Source organism: Pezoporus flaviventris, unplaced genomic scaffold (assembly GCF_033815535.1).
Source record: "Pezoporus flaviventris isolate CSIRO_AGI_PZ_B2104156 unplaced genomic scaffold, CSIRO_AGI_Pfla_v1 ptg000063l, whole genome shotgun sequence".
NCBI lineage: Eukaryota > Metazoa > Chordata > Aves > Psittaciformes > Psittacidae > Pezoporus > Pezoporus flaviventris.
Window position 1 is genome coordinate 10,520,773 of NW_026892611.1, and position 25,178 is coordinate 10,545,950.

Here is a 25,178-nt window from a genome sequence, read left to right on the forward strand (position 1 = left end):
ATAATTCTGTGCGGCTTCGCAAGGACTTAAAGACAGACCTTCAAAAGCCAGTTTCAGGAGTCAAGATGCAAACCACAAGCCCATTTACACATCCGACTTCAGAAGGGAAGATAAGCCTGTTTGTCGAACCATCTCAAACCAATTCCTTGCATTTTCCTTTGAGAATCAAGCCTATTGTCTTTCAAACAGGGAATATGAAAGAAAATAAAAGGCCCTTAGTGCACAACAGAACTTTGTTCATCCGCACTCTGGGGGCTCTATCTGCCAAAACAAAACACACAAGAAAAGCCCCAAACACACAACCTGCTGCCGCTTCTTACAGCTCTGGGCAAGCTGCTTAAGGACTTGAGCTTTAAAAGGGGAAAACATAAATAAGAGGTCATTCACTACAAGTTGTTCACCGAAATAAGCCACGAAGTCAGTGGCACTGGTGGTTGCCATTGCTATTAATGAATTCTGCACCTAATCAGCAACAAGGATGCACTCCTAGAAGGAGCGGTGCTGCTCTTGTGTCCTTTCAGCACAATTCACTTGGAAAGCAAAGAGGCTTGCTGCACTTTTACCAGGAGATCCAGACAGAAACTGGGGGGGAACTCTGAAGAAATTCTGATTCAGAGGAAATTTCTGAAACAGCGACCATTAAAGCACCAGATTTTGTCTGAGTTCCTCCTGCTCCTCTGCTGAAATCGAACGCTTCACAAGGGACTGAAACTGAAAACAGGCTTCCAAGAAACTGCACTAGCTTTTGGTCCAGCCTCAATTCAGTAAAATCATCACACTGCAGTAAAAAACAGTGTTAGCACTCTAACACTGCAACACAAGCACCCATTGAGAACTCAGCTTCACTGAACAAGCCACTGCTGAAGCCTGTTTCAGAGTTACCCGGTATCTGTAATTAAACAGATGCAGCTGGTTGCTTCTGATTTCAAGCCATGATTCCTATGCAAATGAAAAATTATATTGCCCCCCCCCAATAACCCCAAATTTCACATCTCTCTGAAGCAGCACGCACAGGGATCCAGCCAAGGCGCTCCAGGTTTAAGCATTACACCCTCCATGTACAGATTGTGTGAGTTTGACTTCGAAGGCTTCCATTCGGTTACAGCGAAGCCGTGTTTAAGACACACCACAACTGATTCAGTTGCTTTTCAAAGAATGACCGAGCCTCCATGAAGTCTCCAGCCAGGAAAAGGCAGGAGGGATTTTGGGAAACCTGGTTTTTAACAGAATCTTTGGAACTGCAGGTAGGAGCTTTCTCACTCACCTGGGGGTGAAGCCCCAGCCAGGGAGGGAACAAACCAAGTAAGTATTTCCCTGTGTCAGTGAACAAGGAGGAGGAAGTTAATCAACACATGCCACGGCATTTTTACTGCTATTAAAACTACTTCTTTAAAATGATTCTGTCCTGATCTTGCCTTTCTGAAAGGCACGGCTTTAATCTCACCGGATCTTTAGGAGCAGAGGTTACTCCTGAGCTATTGAAATTTCCTAACCTCTGTTTTCCGAACTGTGAGTGCTCAGGTAACTAATGACAGGCTGTGCTGAATGCTGCAGTACGGATCTCAGGCAAATGCTGCAGTTCAGTGTCACTGCAGTAACACTGCACTATGAAATCTACCAGTCCACGATTTCGGATATAAAGTTCCCATCTTACAAACACACACTTATGCCCTTGCCTGCTTTTCCAGAGGGAAATGATAGATCTAGCAAGTATTTCCAAGGAGCACTGAAGCTGCCGTTGCAGAATCACCTCTTAGGAACATAAACATGATGGGGTTCACTGCTAATCAAAGTTTCTCATTTGTAAAAGGCCTCTTGGAGCCGGTGATGATTAAGCAGCTGAGTAACTCTAAGCAGTTCTTAAAGTCCATTTATTCTGATAGAAAATAAAGATGTAAATACCAGCTTCAGGAGCATCCAGTTCTGAGCTTTATACGTACCCAGCGGTACCACTGGAATCAGTCCCATTGATCAGGAAATGTTCAGCACAGCAGGTTTAAAAACACGGAGGTTGTTTGACCATGGAAATAATAATGTGAAGGGAAGTGAGCAGCGCAGGCATCGAAGAGATGGTGCAAACAAGCCACCAGGCTGAAGCGCACCGAAGCCCTGCTTGGGAAGGTGATGCAATATTGAGTCAGAGCCCCATTTTATGGATGATCTCTGGAATAGCCACAGCTGTTAATTTGGGAAAAACCCCAATGTTTAACTGTTCACATGGGGACTGGTGCTCTCAGACCGCCTGGCTCTGTCCTCGTCCGGACCCTCCCCGGGTCTGGGGACAAACAGCATCGTACACATTTTGCTCAGATTCAGCTATTTGGGCTACAGAAAAACATCCTTTTAGGAAATGCCAGCGCTACAATCCACAAGGACACAGCATCAACAGCGAAGCAAACCAGGAGGAAAACAGCATTGTGTGGTTGGTTTTGTCCCCACAAACACATTCAGCATCTCAGGGTCCTGCTTCCCCAGAGCAAGCGTGGCCGAAGGCCAGGGATTATCTCCTTCTACAAAATAGGGAGTTAAGTGGCAGTGAAGAATGTGACAAAGGAAGGAGGGAGCGTGCTGGGCTGGAGCTTCCAGCACCTCCAACCCTCTTTTAATAATGTCTTTAAAGCAAGCCCAGCTCTTGACAGCTAGGCCAGAGGGCCAGAGCAAAGGCTTCCACCTTCTAACAATTGCGCAAAAGCTCATTAAATCATCACACCCAACACCCATTCCTCCCACAGTTTCTCTGTGTTAGATTCACATCCCTCCATTCCCCTGTAAGAACATAAGGAAAATCCCTCCCACAGCTCAGAAGCAATCTGAAGGCATTTGGTAAGAGGCACCGTATTTGGTTATTTTGGCCATCCCTCCCTCAGGAGGAGCTGGCAGTTTTGTTCCAGCGTGGCACTGACTTGGGAAGTTCAGAGACTTTAGAACCCACTGCAAAACAGATTCCGACAGGAACATTTTTATGCCGCTGGACCATCAGCAAGGCTCATTAATTTGCCCCCCGTGCTCACAGCCTGCACAGAGCACCTTGCTCCTGCAAGTGATCTGAACCCTCAAGGGTTAATTTTTTCCCAGACAGTGATCTAAACAGGCCCAACGGTTAGTATTTTAATGAGCTGTCATTTCCTGTGCTGATAAAGATTCTCACAGTATTTAAACCATCCATTTCCCTGAGGCTCCACCAATACCAGGACCCGGCAGTGACTCAGTGGACCTCCGGCTCCCTGACTCAGCCCCACACTGATGCTGCTGCAGCAAACCTGGACCCTGGCTCAGGGGGAGCAGCCACAGCAAAACTTGGGCTCCCCAGTCCCCCAGGGAGTAACCACAGCCTCCAGCTTCCATCCCCACCACCGCCACTTGGGCCTCAGAACATTCGGTGACTTTGAGATGTTACCTGCGTTCAGGGTTCTAAAACTGCAGAAAATAAAGCTGGTTCATGGTCAGGATCAACAGAAGCATTTTGGAGGGTTCCAAGGCCGTGTGGCAGAGTCACTTGCTTTACGAGACGAAGAAAGAAAATGTCTCATTTGAAGATTACTAAGCTAAAATTGTTACACATTTGACGTCATTTTTACCTTGAGCTATGCTCCAATACCCACGTTAAGCAAGCTGTCTGCAAAACTGTTGGGTTTTTCCTCTGGGACATTCTGTTATGTTAAAATCAAGGCTTTCAAAAATAGGAATTGCAACATCTCCGAACCGCTGGTTCAGCTCTGCTCAATACGGCTCTTTGTAAGGAAACTTCTGTTTGTGTTCTAAAGATGGATTTCTGAACACGATTCATAATAAAAAAGGTTTGCTTGTTCGGAGTTAAAACCTACAGGCCTTTTGCAAATAAACCTGTATAATTCTGTTGTGATCCACTGGAAGGTTTTCAACACCAAAGCTACTCAGATTTCATCCACATCTGCGTTCCTTTCAGGGCACTAAAGCCTTTTTTGTGCAGACCGAATCCATTGTGTAGAGGGTGTTATTACGAGGGCACAGTCCCACAGGTTTCTGATATACTTGTGGGAAGAAAGCTGTTGATTTACTGCACCAAGGAATGTCAGGTGCATGGGGATAACCTTCCAGAAGCAGCTCTCTCTGGGGATCCTGCGGTCACTGCTCAGTTATCCATGTTCTCGATGTTACTCGTGGTTGAATTCTGCTCCACAGGTTTTGTTTTAAATGCTGATCAGAACCTGCTTTTCAAAATCTCCTTTACTGGCGAGGCCAGTTAACAGGATATGGACTGGCACACATGCAAAACAAAGGGCCACCCAGTCAGAAGGAAGGAGTGGCAGATAGGGCCGGGCTCCTTTGCAGGGGGTATGCCCAGAGGACATGAGGCAGTGAAGACAGGCACTGGCCATGCGATGCAGTCAACCCCTGCTGAAGCCCCCCCTGCCCCAAGCCCCACGTACAATGCAAACCCACAAAAGGGCTCATCCCACTCCAGGCCAACTGATTCCTGGTGCCCTTTCTATCCTTGCAGATTCCTGGCTTGTACTGTAAGTAGCAATCTAAGCCTACATTGTAAATTAGCCTTGAAAACCATACACAATTGTTAAGCAAACTCTCAGTTACCTCAGTCACCATCATTTCACTTGTACTTTTTCTGTGAAAGGAACATCGTGCTCCTTACAAGAGTCAACCGAGATTAAGTTGTGAAGCAAAGAATTACAGCACAATAAATAGCAGCAAACTGGTTTGTCAAGGCAGCGATTCAAGTCCCTGGTACCAAAAAGCTGGTTTTCCTTTAAGATGTGCAAGCATTCAACCCGGCCCGCACAGCCAGTAAGTAAGCATGAACATTTGCTCCCCAAAAGGCAGGGGGTTAAGAAGCCCTTCAGAAGCAGTGATATACTGGGGGAGGTTGCTGAGTGACACTTCACAGTGTTATGACACATCTCACCCACGGATCACAGCACTAACAGCTTCACTGCTGAAATCTGTGGAAGCATGCAAAGGTTTTGTTACATGCATTTCACTTGTTTCTATTTAAACTTCAAATCAGTTTATTGACTCAGCTCACTAACCGAATACATCAGTTTCTGCTGCTCTTCAAATCAGGCGTATTTGCTCCAGGCAGTCATTCACTCCTTTTGTTAAGGAGATCGCATACCTGGTGTATCACATGAGCACTTCTCAGTGCTCAGCCTCCCTCTGAGTAACTCTCACAGCCTGCAATTAAGACGTTCTGCAGCCTACAGGAGTTTACTGTTAAGGTGCAGAGGGAATGTCTCTGCCTGAAGGGCGGGATGTGTCCAAGGGATGCAGCCCTACCGCTTGCCACTGAAGTTCAGATGCTCGTGAGGCAAAGGCCACGTGCTGCCTAATGCTATGTAAAGTGCGTTTAGAGGTCTGTTGAAGTTCTAAGGTGATCAACTCACTGTCACAAACATGCATTACAAGCATGCTGAACTAACAAAGTTAAGGTGAGACTGTTTTCTTTCCTGACATTCCACCAGAACTGATGGCAGGCGTTTCTGAGCATGGTGTGTGCTTTGAGAACCGTTTTTCCTGGGAATTCTTAATCCACGTCTGCAACTGCCACTTCCAAGAAAACACGACTGTGATTAAAAGCAATGTGCTTAGTGTGACTTCACAAACACTCCTGCAGCTGCAGGTAAAAAAACAATAAATGGAAAGACTTAGGAGCCAGAATAAACCCCACAACACACATGCTAATGAAACATTTTACGTGGCCTAGGTTTGGCCCAAACCCAGCATTTTACATGGATGATCAGTAAGTTGAACTCTTGTGCAAGTGACGGAACACAAGACAAAACTGACACACCATCTTTCTTCACCAAAGCTTATGAACACAACAAAACCTGAGGGGGAACATTATCCTCTACTAGCATTCTAGACAGCAACAATACCACTGTAAACTATTAACTGCCAGAACAGGCTGATCATCACCAGCCGCATGTGAGCTACCAGTATATTTGTAATCCTCCTCAGCTTTGATTTCAAGACTTGTGCTCAGGTTCCTAAACCCATACCGGTCTCCTTGTCCCTTCCCACAAGGTTTGCTGCACCTCCCGTCCTTCTCACCTTTTCTTTCAAACACTGGCTACCAGCAATGTTTTACCACCATTTCTGCAAACAGCTGCTTAATTTCCTGCCACATTTTCTTTTCCTCTCTTTCTTCTCTCAATCAATATGAGGAGTATTTTAAGAGTCTTTTGTAATGGAGACCTAGACAAAATTGTGCAATCAGATTACCCTAAATTATATTTAAAAAGCCTTGTTGCAGCAGGCTGGGTGTGCAGCGCCAGCAGCATCCACTAACAGAAGCAAACAACATCTGGGCTATGGGCAAGGTCCACAGGTGAATCATTTCTGCTTCCTGACCAAGACTCGTGGAGTTAGAGACATTTTCTCTGGCTTTTAAAATCAAATATTCTCAGCCTTTATCTCATAACTGAATCTTCTGTCTGGATTTTAGTTATTCTGTGTATTAATACGCCCATTATTTTAACGTATTGTACTCATACATTTCCTAGTGAAAGAGCAACATCCCAGGCAAAAAAAGTCTTAAGCCATTGTGTCGGGTAGAATTTGACTAAAATAAAGTTACCGACCATTAAATGAAACTGCATTTTAATTTAATAACAAGGGATTTAATGCAGGCTATTGTTGAACATGTTTTATGCTCCGCTCTAAAAGAAGCTGATGAGGTAATGCTAGCAGACAGCTTGACAAAAGTCAAGGATACCGGGACATTCCGAAATCTTGCTGTCTCCCGAGAACATTTTTTAACTCTGACATCAACCATCCAATAAAATCTGAATCCAGCAGAGGCCTTGTGAATGCATTCGAAGTAATTCAATGCAAAATTATCTCCAAGACAGATGAAGCTGGAAAAAACTACTAGTTTTGGCTTGAAGATTTGCAGGAGAGTAAATCTGTGGAAGCATACCTGACCTAGTAACAGATCAGAAGTCAGCAGGAAAGCCTCTCCTGTGATTGATAACTGACTAATGATGGTTCAGAGTAACCACGCTTTTCTCTCTTATTTCCTTTAAACAATGTTCAAAGCAGCAAATGAATTTTGGAGTTTGGTACACACCAGACACGCAATCAGAAGATCAGGAAGTACTAATGTCAGGATTCGTTTCATTACTGAAAGGCCCTAGAATGTTCGGTGCGACACTCCTTTTTCTTTGTCTAGCATTACTACTTCAGGTTTACGTATTTTAAAAGGAATCATTTCCAGACATTCCTCCTCTGAAACTGTTCTTGTGGAGTGTGGCTTTTTGGATGTTACCTGAAAACAGCTACTACAGTTTGTGTAGCAAAGTGTCCATCAATTCACACTATAAAACAAGTAAAAGACCTTGCAAAAACAGAAAACACCTTAGAATTTATCCTACGGATCAATAATATGTACCTAGTGAAAAACAAAACCACAGAAAGTGAAGAAAAACCCCAACCCACAACAACAAAGCTATTTAAATGTTAGAGACCCACATTTAAAACTTTAAACCTGCATCCCTGACTTTAAGCTGATCGGTGTGCTGAAAACAGGCAGTACCTTCCCCCCACCCCAAGAAGACAATTTTTCCTTTAAACAATAATGCATGAATTTTTGATGCAATCCACCTGATCTGATCTAGCTGCCTACATTTAAATTAAGCTGCATACTTTGTTCGCATTCAAGCAGTTCATGAAACATCTACATGTTCAGAGAGGTGCTGTTGCGATGCCATTTGCTGGATTACCAGGCAGGAACTGTTAACACCAACAATGCATCTTAAAATCACAATGAATTTAATGACCGAACAGATAGGTATGAAGCAAAAATCTAACATTTCACCATTGGTGTCCAACCTCCATTTAAACCCACTGAGGCAACATGGAAGTATGTTGTTTTAATTGTCCTCCTCCCCACACTAACTCTTCCTCACTAGTGCTTTTGCTTAGCTTTCCTGTTTTAAACTGAGATTTTAACTTAAAATATAAACCAGGAATCAATTACTGAAGAACTCAGTCCAAAGAAAAGATAAACCTACAAAAAAAAACAAAACCAACAAAAACCCCCCAAACTTTCTCAGAATCTGAACCGTTCACCCATGAAAACTGTCCCTTCTCCTCCCCAAAACCCCAGGAGGATGGAGATAAAACTTTACACAGCAAACTTCTCATTCTGGCATTTTATGAGAGATTCAATATTTTAAATGTATGGGGTAGTTTAAACTATAGAAAATGTTTACTGTCACCTTGAGACACTGCATAAAGCACAGCAGTTCCTTTGGTTTTTGTCACAGGATCACACTACAGCATTGAAGAAAGTCCTTAAAACAGCCTGTTTGCAGCTACCAGTGTGGCGATCTATAACTGGAAAAGTGGCATCACATTTCGGGGTGAAAGTTAACTGTTGGTGCTGTATACTCAGGCCATCTGACCTTCGGTGCTATTATGTTTCTTGAAGTGCTTGAAGCCTTTGAGGGGAGGAATGAAGTTGCAAGGAAGACCTAAAATAATGTGCTGGCCAAAGCTTGCGCTTCGAAGCAAAGCGCAGTTTTCAGCACAACTCCAGTATTTTTCCACTTAATGAATGTTAAAGAATTACTCACCCGATTAGGGACACCATCTGCTCCACTATATGTTTGCTGAATGTTATAATAACGAAGAGTTTCTGTAGGAAGGAAAACATCAGTTAAGAGAAACATCTGATCAAAAGGGAAGCAGAGACAATGGGGTATGACAATTTAGGTTCCTTTCCAGCCAGACAGCTCCTCCAGCACTCACACACGGTTTTCCCTTCCCTTTTCAAGATCTTTATTTTTCAATACTCTCTTCAAACAGAGGCAGGAGAGCAAAAAGCTCTTTATGATTCTGTTCCCTCCTAGGCTTCATTTCTTGCAGTGTTTGTGTAAGCCTGTGTTACTAACCATTCGCATCCTCCCCAAACTTCAATTCCCAGAAGCTCAAGGTCACTTTACTCCGTCAACAATGTTTTAATGGAAAAACAGTCATCACTGTGCAGAAAAATTCACATCCCCTTACACAAACACACGCACTTAAAGATCGCAGAAGGGAAAAATAATAGAACTTTTAGTCCCCTGGTTTGTGTGCTTCAGACAGAGACAAAACCAAAAACTACTTAGTGAAGAGCGAATTAAGAGCCACAGGGTACCTGTCTGTCCAAAACCCTTTAGAATGTCAGTCTCTAATGCATCGGCCTATTTGGAGCAGAGCAATTCCAATAAAACTTTTGTGACATAGCTTATTTTGCAGAAAATCCCAATGTCCGGAATTTTACCACTCCCTTCTCTTCTAAGTTCAAATTTTGTTAAAACAGCCTCTGCAAATTCCACTTTTGGCACACTTGACAGCTTGTTCTTTTGCAAAGGGTGAGCAAGACTGTGCGCAGATGAGTATGCACACACACAAACGGTTCCCACAGTCTCCTTAAACCCATTTAAACATGATCTAACGAGAACTGCATTCACCAGTCTGGAAATAAGGGATGTGACTGGGACTACACAAAATGGTTTTGTGGAGGAAGAGGCCAGTTAAAAGCAGCTCCGGGATGGCCACTGCACCCGAGTCACTCGCTTCCTGTCTAGAGAAAGATTCATTAGAAGCCTTTTCCATGACTCTTACATTTCCTAAATTCCAAGTTGCAGCAAGATCACTACAAAATCAAGGCTATTGCACAAGAGCGTGCTTGAAATTAAGCATTGCAGAAAAGAGACTCCTAGTAACTAAATGTATTACAAAATAAGATGGTTTACCAACTGTACAAGACACTGGGAAATATTTTTTCACTTGCATTTGATGTGAGTGGGGATTACTACAAATTACATGGCAAACATCGTGCTAGCTAAACAAGGCAACATAAAAGGAATATTACACAAATACTGTTCACTTTCCTATGTTGCCAGAACCGAATCTAACAGTACATAGATTTAAAAGCAGAAAAATTCAGATAATACAAAGTAAGCGTGAGGGGAAAGTTGTGCTAATTGCACATGAAGGAATTTTCAGATCTGTTTGTTGTTTCCTCTCTAAGGACTAGACAAAGCAAAATAACCATTTACAAAAAAAAAGGAAGAAAAAAAAACCCAGAGGGTTGAAAACTGAAATATGTTCAGGGCAAAAGGAAGATTTTCAAGCAGCTTGAGGAGGGTACTAGATGAGTAATTTTATAACACTAATAGCTTCTCCTATTTTTAGTGTAGGAACAGCACAGATTTCCAAGCAACACAGCTACAGACACTGCACCAGTCCTAAGGAGATGCTTAAAAACACCCAAATCAAGTCCCAGCTGAAAACACTGGTTGCAATCATTACAAATGGAGCACTGTAGCTCATGATATAGCGCTAACCACACCTCCACCAGTAACGAATCACCAGGGAATCAACACTTCATCTTTCAGTGCACAAAATGGTGACATATTTTAAATGAGAGACTCAACATTTTTGAAGGCAAATGGAGATTCTGATTGCTAAATTCAGAACATCCAATAAGGCTCCAAGTTAGCAAGAAAAACTGGACATGCTCTGAAATCAGGCCCTTTCAATATATAGCCTGAGGACACCAAGTATTGCTAACCATGCTTGAAAGCTCTGGATGACATGCCCAGAGACTCAGACTGCTTTCTGCAGGGCCTGAAAGAAATGGGGTTTCCATACACGCTCAACTGAAATAGAAGGAAGCACTTAAAAGTGCCGCTTAACCAGTGAGGGGTAGCTGCAGTGCTCTTTGAAATGAGTATTCGTTACCAAAAAGGCAAGTTCATTATGAGTACGAAGTCCTTTCAGTCTGGTAAAAACCGTAGGTAAATAACTTGGCTAACCACCAATTTCCTGAGCGGTGTAGGCAGCGAGCTCATTAGTTTGTAGCTATAAATTATTCAGTTTTGAGCATAAGAAGCCGAGCAGATCCTTTATTGTAAAACCTTTGCACCAAATTAATTTCCATTACTCAGGTCAGGAAGGGAGACTCCAGAATTCATTACCAACACGGTGTAACAGTCAGAAAAGAAACAAGTCCTCACCCCAGAGCCCTGAGGGAGGTGTAGTACTTGCCTGGATGTGCATTTTAATTACTGCTTTCCCAATCAAGGTTGCACCGAAGAAGGTCCAGAAGGGAACCAGAAAGTGTCCACATGTTATCCCAGCCAGGTCAAACAGAGGGTTTGGAATCTATGAGGTGCAAGGGAGAGAAGTTTGTGAACTGCAGCACACATTTAGATGAACAGGAACGCGACAGACTTTGAAACTTTGAAAAATGAACATTTTCCCCTTATCCAACTTGATCCAAAAAACTCTTGCGTCTTAATACTTACAAAAATGCTAATGTCGCACCACATAACTCAAGTTATAACTCCCATAACTCTGGGATTCAGCTAGACAATATCCCAGACAATTCCATTCTCATGGTCCCTCCTTACCCCTGGATTTTAAAAAAAGCTAACAAAAAGTTTTCCATGTGAAATGCACAGAAACCACAGTAAAGCCACTCTGAGTGATTTATCAAATTTTCTCACTGACAAGCACATCACTCTTGGAGGCCAGTGTTTAAAGTGATCCCCAGTGACTTCCATCTGAGAAAGTGCATTAAAATGTGGCATTTGTAGTCATATGTATCCAGTTTAAAAGCACTGATTAGATTTTATTAAGCATATGCACTTCATTTAATTTTAAAATATGCTTTAAACTGTTGGCTTGATGTTTGGTATCGTGATACTATCTGTAAAATATTCCTGAAATTAAACCAAGAAAGTATCCACATTCCAACCTTTTACACTTAGCATGCAGTTCAAGGGCAGTCTGTCTGAGTGACCTCATGGGGTATGTGTAATTCACAGTAGCAGTGTATTACTGGGCTAATATTCTGCAGTATTGGTGTTGGTTTGTTACACAAACAAGAGTGGAGGCTGTTAAAGACCATAAAACATATTAACTTTGACTGAATGGAAATCTGGAATCTCTGAGAAAGCTTATGAGGGTTATACATAGCTGTTACAGACCAGCAATTCAAGTTTATGAGCACCCACATCACCACCTGCATAGGAAGAAATCTGAAACAGTCTCTAATCATGCCCCGAAACGGTCTCTAAACATGCTCCACTTCAACCAACATGATTCTTAACCTCTGACAGCTGTCTTAGGCATAGGAGGCTAGTAAATTATTTACTTATACCACAGCCAGATAATTCTGCTCTTCTGAGCCAAGTCTGCTCTAGGTCTCAAGAATGTTCTTGGTTGGATGGTTCGAGGGGTTTTTGCAGGTTCACAGTCCATTTTAATTTCTGTATTGCTGTCACCACAGAGGGAGCAACATGCTCTAGGCAGGGGTAACTGTGGATATCATCAATACACTAAACATATCACAGTAAAAGTTACTCAAGTCCTCGTTGGGGTGTTATTAGCTGGCCAGCGAGGTTTTCGCTTTGGTTTTGGAAAGCAAAGGAGTACATGCAGTACTGAGAGTTGCCATAAAAGCCCACAAAGACAGGAGGGCAAATTCTCACAAGTCACAGCAAGCATTTTCAGGGTTAATTCTGGCTTTGTTCCTTCCCTAGAGCTGCCTTCACATAGAAAATAAGCTCCAGCCAACAATATGGCTTTCTTATTGCCACCAAACAATATTACATTCAGTTGACTTCACTGGGTAAACTTGCAAAGTCTTAAATTCAATTTGATTGTGTTCTTATGTAACATTTAGCAGCCACTGCTTGACAGACAACAACCTGCAGGCAGGACAGTCATTACCACTTTAGAAGCAAGCTCTCTAATCATAAAAAATACACCCAACTGCCATTATAAGGGGAGCAAACAAATGAGACACCTTCTGGCACATGGAGAAGCAGCAACAAGCAAGAGAAACCCTGAAACAAAGCCCTGAAGCTCATGGGGGGGGATGCCTGAATGCAAGGAGCACACCGTTGGGGGACTGTGCCTCGCCTAGAGATGCAACAGAAACCTGTAGCTGTGAATCCCTTTGCTTTATCAGTGCCTCTGCCATGTTCAGCCTCACCCTTTTCACTGCTACTCTGCAGTTCTTCTGCAAACACATTTACAAACCCTCAGGTGTCCTGTGGTGGAGTCCTGATTCCTCATCCCGCTCCCAGCCCAGGACAGCCCACGTAAGTCGAAGGGAGCTTAGAGTGCGTGGAGCAGCGCAGCGAGTAGGTAAGAAGTTAAGCAAATGTTTAAGTATTACCAAGCAGGAACTACGAAGAGTTTACACATCACCTCACGTGTTTACCAGCTCCTTCCTCACGTTCTCCATTTATCCACACTTTTCCTTGTTCAGCCACTGCAGAAACTCCTCCCTGCCATCTACAAGCTGTTGTGATTACACAAGGCAGACAGAATAGCCTATGCAGTGATGTCTCACAAGACAGTGACTAGAGAATAGCGAGTCAGAGGCAGCAAAGGAGAAGTTTAAGAGCTTACTGACTGGAAAGATTTAAAGAACAGGTTGTAACCTACATTTCCACTCTAAGACAGTTCAAAAGATGAGCAGACAGAAGTTCTGTTCCAGCAACGTTAATGAGATTAATCCTTTCCAGCTAACACAGGTTACTTACATTTGAGCAAAGAGTTAGCATTGTCACTTCTACAATTTAGGAAATTACAATTACAAGGTGCTAGGCAAGTGTGGAATTAATACCTCATCAGCTGAGCAGCTGGCTAATGGCTGTGGTTATTCCAGAAGAATGGGATCGTAGGGGACCTACACTTCCCCCATCACCATGAGCACATTTCTGTGCATCACATCCCACATTTTGTGAGATAGAAGCATAAGGAACGTATTCCTGCCAGTTTTCAGTAAGCTTCCAGATTGAGATTTAAGCCTCAACTGGTTCAGTTCCTCTCAGAAACAGTATTATCCTAACCAAAACACTCAAATATCATCAGTGGAGATGCTTGTATGACCTCTAACTTAAAGAGGAAAAAAACCTACAAGTGGTTCATAGTTCATGCAAGTTATGACTTTGAAACATGCTTCCTTGTTCTGCTTTCTAGTTCCTAATGACCCAAAGATATCTCCTGAGCAGACTCAAGAGGAATTACTGTGGATGGATACCCTAAACAGGATTTATACAGGTAGTTTTCCACTCATCAAGCTGCATATACCTTTGCATTTGAAGGTGTCAAGCACTATAAGCTACAGCACATGAACACCACAGTACATAAAGAAATTATAGCAATGTTCCAGCAGAATTTATAGGTAACAATACAGCTCTTGCTGTATCTTGCCAGCTAATAATCTGGGCTAGGAAGGTCCCAACAGGGTAACTGTCAGTGGGCATATGATCTGATCTGCCAAATACCCACTAACACAATGAGCAGCATGTGCCCCTCTCAGAGAGCATGTGGCCTCAACATCAAATGCCAGGAGCACCCCTGATCTGAAACAGAAACATAGGGATGTCTCCAGTTTTAAGAATGTCTTAGTTCAGTTTCTTGTAAGTCATCTTTGGTGAACTGACCTGTTTTTATCAGGTTTCACCACACCATGTTCATGTGTAGAATGAATTGTCTTTTGAAAAAAAAGGCAACCATTCTTTTGTGATGGACTAAAAAGGAAACAGAACTCTTCCAAACCCATTATCTTCCAAGGAGAACTAGTGCCAAGAGGCCCAACGGTGAAGCTGAAGGAAGGGATAACAACTGTTCACTCTGCTTTTATGCAGCATTCACTGTGTTTGGTACTAATCTAGGACTGGAGTTTCTCCATGCTATTGTACTTGCCGGTACCACAACCATCCCAGTTCTCTAAGCACCACAGAGAACACAGAAATAGCAAACAAGGAATGAGGATCCATCTGGACTTGAATAAAACCAAGTCACAGTTCACTGCATTCATTCTGATCTGCAGTCTCTGATTACAACCCCTCTGTTACTGAAATGAACTTACTGAAGCACAGGCCAAAATGCCAAAGAACCCAACCTTCTGCACCAGGTTCTGGACAGCCAGTTTAGCCCGGGAAGCAAAATCCTGCAAACAAGAAAATAAGGTATTAATGAGGCAAACCTCAAAATGAACATACCTCAAAATCTCTGTGTTTTCAGTATCAATACTCCATGCTTTGGGATTAGTTGACTAGCAACTGGGAGAAGTTTTTAAAACACAAAGGCCAATTTGAAACTCTTGGCTTAGAGGGAAGAGAAGGAAATACACACTGCTCACTGTGACCACCTGAGCACCCACATGCATTGAGTTCTGTCTTCCAAAACTCTGCAAGTGGCACACTAATATGGAAATGGGGTTTCTAGCATTTATTTCCCTGTATCTTTGGAACGTCAGGCTGCTAATACCTTATTCCTTCAACAAGCAAAGGGAATGGATTCCTTCAACACCATTTACAATGTTAAAAAGGTACTTTCTCAAAACACAAAGTCAGAATATAATAATTCCATTATATCCTTCCATCTTTTCTCTGAAACACAGGATCTCAATCACAGTAGCTAATTTCAGGCACCCTCTAAAATAGAAGTGTAAAAATCACTAAATCCAGAGAGTTGAATCTAAAATACTTTAAAAGCAACAGAGGTGACAGAGGTTATAACACTGGAGCTATTCTTTACAAAGCCATACTAAGAACACGCTGCTTGCTTTTATTTTGTGGTCCTCGCTTTCAACCATTCTCATGACAAACTTGAGCCCCAAAGTTCACCCAGTACACAGTAAACATTTTAAAAAGCAAACCTAAAGATTCTCACAAGCAGCTTGAGTGAATTTATGTAAGAATAAAAACCTTTTGAAGCAAAACTGCCCATAAAATTAAAAACAGGGTCAGTCTTATCTACCCAGGCTTGACAAGAGCAGTTATAGAAAGCTCACTATCTTTGGGAATAGCAAAATTGAAGAAAATAATTATTATTCTTTCAAAACCTACAAATAAGCAATAAAAGGCTTCTTGTCCAGTAGCAACAGTCACTGATTTACATTTTGTAGAAAGCTATAAAATTTCACAAGGAAATACCTTTAAACAGTAACTGATGATACTGTAAGCCCCACACTTCAACAGCGTAGAATTTTGAACATCATTAATTATTGATTAAAACTCCAAGAAAATTCATAAAAATTTAATTTAGGCCATTTTAACTGTTACAATTCTATTGAAACATTCAGTGCTACATGCCAATGACAATGCAAGTAATGACCATTGCTTGACAATGTCATGCATATTTAAAGCCTGAACTATAGACCTGACAATTTTCTATGCCAGATAAAAACCAAACAAACGAACAGAAATCTGTGAAGGACAATTACTCTTTTTACTGCCTTTTTCAAGCAGTAACTGTTCCCTATTACAGTGCTTTAAAGAGAGTTTAATTCTCAACTTAAAAAAAAAAGCAACTTCTTGAAATAATAATTTTATTTATTATACTTGATGCTTGGAAAAAACCCAACAACTTAAAACAAATACTTCAACTTAAAGAAAAATGCCAAGTAAATGAGATTTCCTTCACTTTACAGTCTGACATTTTTAACCATAAGAGAACATAAAACCCCTTTAGAATACTCTGTCAGGGGTGCACTTGCTAATTTTCACCAGGAGTAACACCCTGGCATTGTGAATATCTCACTGCAAAACGGAATAGTTGAAATATTCAGTCTTTTCTTGAAAACTTACTCCTGCTAGTTTTCTGTGCAGCTTCTAGGATACACACAGTACGAAGGAGTGTGTATTCTAGGGAGGCTGATACCAAACACTTGACTTTAGGTTAGTAAAAATGGCTCTGGAACAGGTCGATGTGACAAGTAAAGTAAAAGTTTTCATGTTTTTTCAATAAAAGAGTGCATTTTGACACAAGTTGTGGTAAATAACAAAACATGGTGATTTCCCAGGGAACCAAGCCCAAAAATCTTGCAACATCGAGGGCAGTTCCTTGTCAAACTAAAATCCTCTCATCATTATTTTCAAGTCAGTAAACAAAACTGAAACATGGTAATATATGATCATTAATATAGGGCAGCACTAACATCCAGAATCGGGCCCACTGAGGATTTAGGACAAGAACTGAAAAAGATGCAAGACTCTTCTGCAGAGTGTGATCACAGAGCTATCAGCAAAGGAAATCAAATGCAGCACACTAAGGAGATGACAGGTATTCTAATTCCTTAACTCAATAGAAAAGTAGAAACATCGCTTCAGAATTTACCTACAAATTAATTTAAAATTAAAATTTGTGCTAAAGCCCAGCAGCAACACTGTCCTTTTTACATCAGATTTTGCTCTTTGAAAAGGTGAACTGAAAAAGCAGTGCCTTACATAGGAATTTCATAAGATGCCCCCCTCCCGTACTCTACAACAAAGCTGAATGTAACCATGATATTTTCAGTTCCTATTTTGTTCACCATTTCACAGTGCTCAGGGGGTTAGAACAATCTTTTCACTTTTATAAGCCAACAAAATTTTTTTCACAGCTCCATAAATCTCATTGTAAAGCAGCTTTAAAACAAAACACTGCAATGCAATTATTCAAATACGTACAGGGCATATTTCAATGGAAGTTGTTTCTATTCTAATGTTAAGATATCTATCCATCATCTTAGACTGCACTGCTAATATACTGTTGTATTAATTTTCACAAGCTGCAATTGGAAACAAGCTCTCTAGCAAGTGACCTATAAAGTAATGCTTGCAGCACAGCTGGTTTAATAAAATATATTATACAATTACATCTAGATTAACTGTTTTAACCTAGTGTAAAAGCACAGGGCACCACTTTTCATCAAATTTCTTAAAAGCAAAAAGTCTCCCTCACCCCCATTTCTGGCTGCTGCAAAATTAAAGTTGCCTTAAAACTACTTTCCCCCCCCTCCAGCTAAAACCACCATTTTTGTTATAAAAGCAATGATGAAAGTGTTGAAAAAAGCATTAGAATTTTGCCTCTCAAAAAACGCACCCCAACCAGCACTGGGGCAGTTTTTCTCACTTTATTAATTCATAACTTTCTTTTTTTTTTAAGTTATTTCTCAGTTGTTTCTATAAGTTTTTCTTTTTTTTAAATTCATTGTCTATTCCCAACTGCTTGTAGAGAGCACAGCTACAGCTCTCAACATTTCAGACAAGAACTTCTGGTTTGTCTGTTTTAAACTTTCTAAATCAGCCAAGAGAAATGAAAGATTTTCCCCCCCTATTTTCTACGATCGAATGTAATCATAGCGATGAGTAATTTGCAGAATAATATAGACACCATGGTTGCATTAAAACTATGTATTTGCAGTCTTGACATTCACTTGAATAAGAACAGCTCAGAAATACTTGTTTGGTTGCTTCCTTAACTTTCATTCGTTAAGTCTTTGCAACATCTGCAATAATAATAATTTAAAAAAGCCTTAAAAGTTTCATTTCTCAGAGAACACAACCATCAGTTTCACAACTTTCATCTATTTCACAATATAATTTTTCTGTTGTAAAGCCTGCACAGGGAACAATCTCCTCTATTTTTTTTTTTAAGCATCTGAAATAAAAGCAAAATAACTTCCATAACTTACTGCTTTAAAAGAAAAAAAAGTAAAAAAGTAAAGAAAAGTTCAGCTACTTACAGACAAAACATTTTCCCCCAAAATTAAAGCATCTAGACTGGACTCGACTCTCAGCTAATGTGATTCATTCGCTATAACATTTCAGGATACTTTAGCTCACTATGTCCCTTTCAAAGATAATTTGTTTCTTTGGTTTGGAAATAGATTTCCTGTGACTGCTACAATACAGGCAAAGGAAGGTTAAATGATTAAACATTACTTCATTGGGTTAATCATCAGATCTCAAGAACTGGAATGGAAATAAGAGGCATAAAAAGGTCAGAGCTGAAATACTGATTCACAAGTCACAGCTGGCGGCTCAAGGAAGTTTGCTTCCTATCTGCCTTCAGTAAAATGGCACACTTTGTTGATACCAGCATTACTGCATGTTGCAAAAGCAAAAATCCCTCCAAAACTCCAAACCTAAAGGGATAGTAAAGAGAAATTACACGTTTTGCTGCTGAGCAAGCTTTACCTCAATATTCCTCCTGTATTATAGTACAGCATCGAGTATAACTTAACATGGACCATTTATCCCTATTAAAAAAACCCTCCTGCTTGAAAGAGCAAAGGGACAATTCTGTCTTAACTACAAGGCTTTGTCCCATCCCTCTGTTCTATTTTGCTTCCATTTATAATTTAATCTCTATTTCTTCTTTGTCTCTTCATTATGAAGTTGCATAAACTCTGTATTTGAGCAAAGAACATCTCACTAGATTTAGCTAACAAGCAAAGGGAAAAAAAATAACTACAAAATCCACTTTTCTCTTTTCCCTCTGTAACACTGATTTCTTATCAGAAAACAGAATGGTCACGGTTTATTGCTCACACTGAAATTTCCTAATTTCCAAGAACAGAGACTGTCGATGAATCCCTAGCAAGATTACCAAAGAGCTCTGAATAATCGGCACTGGACTGGTCTCCAACAGAAGATACTTTCTCAAGACTGCACAGATGAGCCTGTAATACAGCAGCTTATTTTCTAGCATTAAGTTGCAATTGGTTTTTAGGAGCATCGAGAAAGCTGTGACTCCCTCGCACAAACCAGCTCTTCCTTGTATGCAGCAGGGAGGATAGCTGTCAATACCTGACAAGCCTGATTCAGAGCTCGAAAGATCTGAGGCCCAGAAAACCTTTTCCTATCACCATTTTTTTCTGCTGTTAATACATCAAGCACGTTACAAATACTGGTGTTATTGGTATAGTGGCGGATATAGCACAAAGAAGAAGGCCACCAAAGGAGGGAAGGAACATAAGAGACTAAATCACAGGTTCATAGCATGTGCATTTTCTAAGAGTAAGAACAGAGTGCTGTAACGTAGGATACAAGTACTAATGCTCAAGCAGGATATTGATTACCTACCAGATGGTAGCCTTAAGTTCAAAATAAATTTCTGGAAGGCCTGGAAGGGTTTATAGAGGATTTGTTACTCTAATAAAAAACAGGATCAGGAATGAACATTAAAAATACAAAGACATAAACAGAAACCTGGAGTCAGCGTGTTGCACCTTGACGGTTTTCTACAAACAAGGAGAACACTTAAGTTGCTGTAGCAGTAGGGTGCTGGCATTAGGGTGCTTAATGCCAGCAGACTCCCCTGTTGCCAATGTGTAACTTACATGTGAGGGAGAAGTGGACAATCCTTCACTATCTGAGTATAATTTATGCTATATTTTCTTACTAGAAACAATGTTTAATTATGCAAATAATAAAGAACTTTTTTTTTTCCCCAAAGACTGAAGATGATGTATGAAGCTACCATCTCAGATTATTAAAATTATAAAGTCCTTAACATTTAAAAAGCTGCCTACAAAGACAGTGCTCCTTTTTATGTAAAAATCTGAGTTATGTTAAAAATGAGCTGCACGATATTTTGTTTCTTCAGCTTTCTATTACAACACAATGGAATCAAACACAACTTATGGGAGAATGACCATTTGTGGTTAGGCAATGAATTCTAGAATTTCAGAAGACTGGGAAGAATTATTAACTCATTGATATAACATATTAACTGCAGAAGAACAGTTTTAAAGAAGTCCCAAAGCTACCTAAAGGCTGAGAGGTTACAACATATATCCATGCTAAGAAAGCAGTAGATCAGCAACAGTATTTAATGATCCACACAGTACCCTGGAGTTAAGATGAGGAGAACAGAGATCAAGATACAGTTGACAGTCATTGCCCATCACTGCAAACAGTTCATTACTCAGTGACCAAGGAAACCATTTCATACTTCTCCTGCAAGACATCAAAGGCAGCAGGAATATTTTGATCGTGGTTCATGACAGTACTGATCTCCCACTCCAGCTGCAATGACTCTCAACATCTAAATGTGTATGGAAAGGGCTACGGATTTCTGTTCTAGCTTTCTCAAAAATACTTCCTGCTTACTGTAAATACGGGGCAAACTAAAAGGGGTTATTTCCATCTTGATGCCTGGAGAGAAGAGGGGGTGAGAGATAAGGTGTGAACTTATCACTCCAAACTCTGGGGAAAAAAAAGCCATATCATGGAAACAGGGCTCAAAAGACAGTTAAAAAAGGGTTTTCAAGGATTACTGAAAGCAGCTAAGGGAAGGTGGCAGATCTAAGCAAGCACTCAAGTCTGATAAAAGAAAGGTATTTACACACAACAGGCAAAGCACAGACATTCCAGATTAATAGGACTGGCTAAAATTCTGAGCTTGGAAAGAAAATAAATTTCACTTCACAAGAAGTCAGGGTTTTCTGAGACATTAAAATTTGGAACAGGAATTGGGTAATGATGCAGGAAAGTTACAATAGAAAAATAATTCCATGGTGAAAATGAAAACACAGGTTTAGAAAGTACAATATTAAGGCAACTGAACAGCAACAAAATAGTGCCTTTGACTTCACAGGCTTTACCAAAAAGCAGTACCTACAAAACCTCACTAAACAGACTATGTCAGAGATCTGAGGACTTAAAGCTTGTAAGATTTCAAATCATCATGCAGAATATTCGTAGGCAAGGATGCCTATACAGTAGATACTATATACAAATCCCAAATCATCAAGAAATCAAGTATACAGGTCAATTCTTCTACCAGCCTTTCCTAGGACAAAAATGCTGTACACAAGTTGTTAAGGGAAATGCAGAGATTTATTTCTGCAGCTGTTTGTGTTCAAATTCTTGACGCTGGTTGCATGTGAAGGGGTGAAGCTGCAATCCACAAAGATAATCAGAATGATGCTCATCTTTGGGACTTTGTAAACTCAGACGTATGAGTAACTACGATTAGTTCTTGTATTAAAAAAAAAAAATTGAAGTTTCTCCATAGAAAAGGCAGTTAAACTTATTGTCTCCATAATCAGATTTTAAAACTGCTATAAGAAGAAACCGACATAAGAAGCAACAGATAGACCAGTGTTCAGAGCCGAATCCTTTGCAATTCATATGGGAGCAGAGTGTAATAGAGTGAAGTGTTCATTCTAACAGGAAGCTTTGCTTTCCCTGATCATTTAATTTTAACCTGTCTTGAAGCAAGAGTGTGAAACTTTTAAGCATGAGTTAATGGGTCCATGATGTGGTAAATAAGACATCCCATTAACATGAGCAGGAAGGAAATCAACCACCTCTGGATTAAGCAGACTAAATCCAATACCATGCTGAAATTTAGAAGAAATGTATCAAAATGAACACGTTATAGAGCTTAGCAAGTGAATAGGCACTCTCAAACTTAACACCAGCATTCTCCACAGCTAGAACTGAAGCTCTCAGACTTCTACATAAAAAGTCCTTTTGATTCACGCTAGAATAAAGAAATTTTGTAAAGAATAAGACACAATTAAAGGAAACAGTCTGAAGGAAGAGGAAGGAGCATGTCCTTTCAGTCTTATCAGATCTGCCCTATAGAGCAGTAGCCCTTTTAATCACACCCTCTGCCACCTCTACTCCTCAGTTCAGGTCTGCACAGTAGCAAGAAGCAACATTCCCCTTGACACTTTGCAATTTTACAGTGCACTAAAGAAGATTACCATTTCTTTGCTTGCTAAAGACCTACTTCCTATCACATCTTGTAGGAGATGTGGCACCTAGCAGTGCCTGCAGTCAATTCTGTGGAAGACAGTTGTCAGTCTGCATGCCAGGTAAGCAGCAAGGCCCGTAGGACAGTCCAGCATTAAAAGAGATTACCCAGGGAGGCTGTGCAGTCTCCAGTCTTGGAGGGCTTCAAGATGAGACTTGACAATGCCCTGAGGAACCTGAGCTGATCTGAAATCTGTGCAAGAAGTTAGACTAGAAACTGCTTCAGGTCCCTTTCGAGATGAACTTTTCAGTGATTCCATAACGAGATACTAGCAGGCACCTACTGAAAGAAGAATGAAGTAAGTGAACGTCCTATTGCCCTGGGTCCCACGCATCAGCCATTGACCCCTGCAGCTTTTGCTTCTGCAGATGAAAGCATATGCTGGCCTTGCCCCCACCAACATGCTGGCTGCCTAAAATACCACTACAGAAGCACAGTGAGGGCAAATCTGACAAATCAGAGCCAAAGTCAGCAGCACTGAAAAAAATACACTGCTCCTTCACAGAGAACTTACTTCTAAGTTAAGAAAACCTATGCTCAGAAAACATGAGTTTGAAAGTAAATGAGCTACTTCTTACACTGCGGACAAGTCCTTTTACACACGCAAGTCTTCCTACTCAGCCTAGCCAGCAGATGTACAATGCTAAGCATACCTCTTGCTTGTTGGAAGTAGCAAAGGTTCCCAGACAGCTTAGAGAAGTGGTCTGCATACCAGACTCTTGTACAACACAGATATTTAAACAGTGTCTGGAGCAGGAGCAAAACCAACCAAGCCATTTTCTTGATTATGATACCATAATTAATGTCTATCAGTTACTGAAGGCTCTCCCTGAAAAAAAGTATTTTTGAAGCAGCTTATGAGACCCAAACTTTTGATCATTTATTGGTCTTGGAATACTGGGCAGTGAAACACCAAGTACTTAGGACCAGATTTTTCCCTCAGAAACTTGTGTTGCACATTCCTGACACACACAGGACGGGGCATGCAAATCCAGTGGCAGAGCTTAACTAACTGCTTCTCTGTGACTGCAGTGCAAATGCAGCGTGCAAGATTTCCAGCCAGCTTGGTGACATTCTTTCTGGAGAGGACCATTTCTGTTGTAAAGCGAGAGATGGGCTACTGACAAAACTCCCCTGAGCTAATATCCCCATGCTGAGTGAAAATTTTGCAAAGTAATATAGATTTCTTCAGTGGCTCCATAATTTCCAATTTATGTATTTACTAAAGTAATTTTACACACTTTAATGTCAAAATGACAGAGGAGTTTTAGGGAACAGAAAGAATATTTGAAGAAGTTTAAAAAGTCATCTCTAGATTACCATTAGCAAAGGTAATGTAATGCTCATTGCTGTTTTTGCCTTATCTCTAAGCAGGTGTGCAAATGAATAGAACAATGCAGGCACAAGGCTACCCCATTCTCTTGCCAGTGTCCAAAGAAGTACAGCAAGGAGGTGGCTTACACATTTGTTACTCATAGCTCCTATTGTCTACCCTCTGCCTACATTAACTCTTTGCTGCCTCTTTTCTCAGGAAACCCTCTATAATGTGTTCCCTTACTTAAAGCTTTTATTGACTCATCCCAAAGCTTTGGAGAACAATTTAAAACTAAGCTGTTCCTTAGTATATTTACTGGTTATTATATTGTCCATGGAAAAAACCAACCACATTTACTATTAGTTCACTCTCAGTTTTCCATATCTCTCTAGCATTCATGGGAAGTTTCTAAAGTAAAGCTTTAGAAGTAAAGTAAAACTGGTTAGTTGTGAATTTCCATTTAATTATGGGTCGTGGTAAAGGAGGTTAAGATACCTCCCCTACATATATTAACAAATGCAGGCATCAAAGCTTCAGGAGCACAGTGTGCGGAGACAAGCCTCCTGCTGGCAACCCAATCAGGCAGCCTAGACCCAAACACCAGCAATCTCTTGTTCAGCACCATTAATAAAGAGAGGGAGCTGATGAAGAAAAGGGGTGACTGGAAGACTGAACAAGACAAATTATGAACAGGATTTAATGCTGGGTTTACCCAAGTTATTTCTGGGAAAGCAGAAAAAAGAAGTCGAGGTTTTCTAGTTACTGTATGTGACACTACCACTTCCATTTTTATGACAGCTGCTTTATAAAAACCTGCTTGTGGTCTGCTTTAACTTCTTTTTCTCATACCAAATACCCTTAAAATATTAAACAAGCCAGCAGCAGGGAATCCTTTTCAAGCCAGAACTTATCAGGTACTAGTTGTTAATTTAATCATGGGAGAGATCCATCTTTAATTTGGCCATCTTCTTTTACACTGCTAATTAAGTAGCTTTTTTGCTTATTAGTTGAACCTAATCATTCCATTTGGATTAAGTCACAGTGTCATGTCAGAACACAGTGCTGGGTTCTCCAAGGAACCATGGCTGGGTGTGGTAACGTACTTTGTTCTGCTTCTGCAGAGAACCCCCACACGAAGATGTGGAAAAGCAATCCAGCTCAAGACACCGGACCTTTCAGAACTGTGGGAAAGATGGCTTTAACATGTGTCTGACTGTCACTATCATCAAAGTTCATCAGTTTAACTCCTTGCAGACAAGGAGCCGACACTCTGAGCAGGAAGTTGCTTGGTGGAACTCCTGATGCAATGCAAACTGAAGCA

The 25,178-nt window shown here is 40.9% G+C and overlaps 1 protein-coding gene across 1 annotated transcript in view; it reads right to left on the reverse strand.

The window, feature by feature from the left end:
- Positions 1-25,178, reverse strand: part of VMP1 (vacuole membrane protein 1) — a 64,754-nt gene that overhangs the window by 4,899 nt on the left and 34,677 nt on the right. The window contains exons 9-11 of the mRNA XM_061470559.1: positions 14,876-14,956; positions 11,032-11,148; positions 8,571-8,632 (exon numbers count right to left, since the gene is read on the reverse strand). Coding sequence (XP_061326543.1) covers positions 8,571-8,632; positions 11,032-11,148; positions 14,876-14,956 — 260 coding nt within the window. The remainder of the gene's footprint in view (positions 1-8,570; positions 8,633-11,031; positions 11,149-14,875; positions 14,957-25,178) is intronic.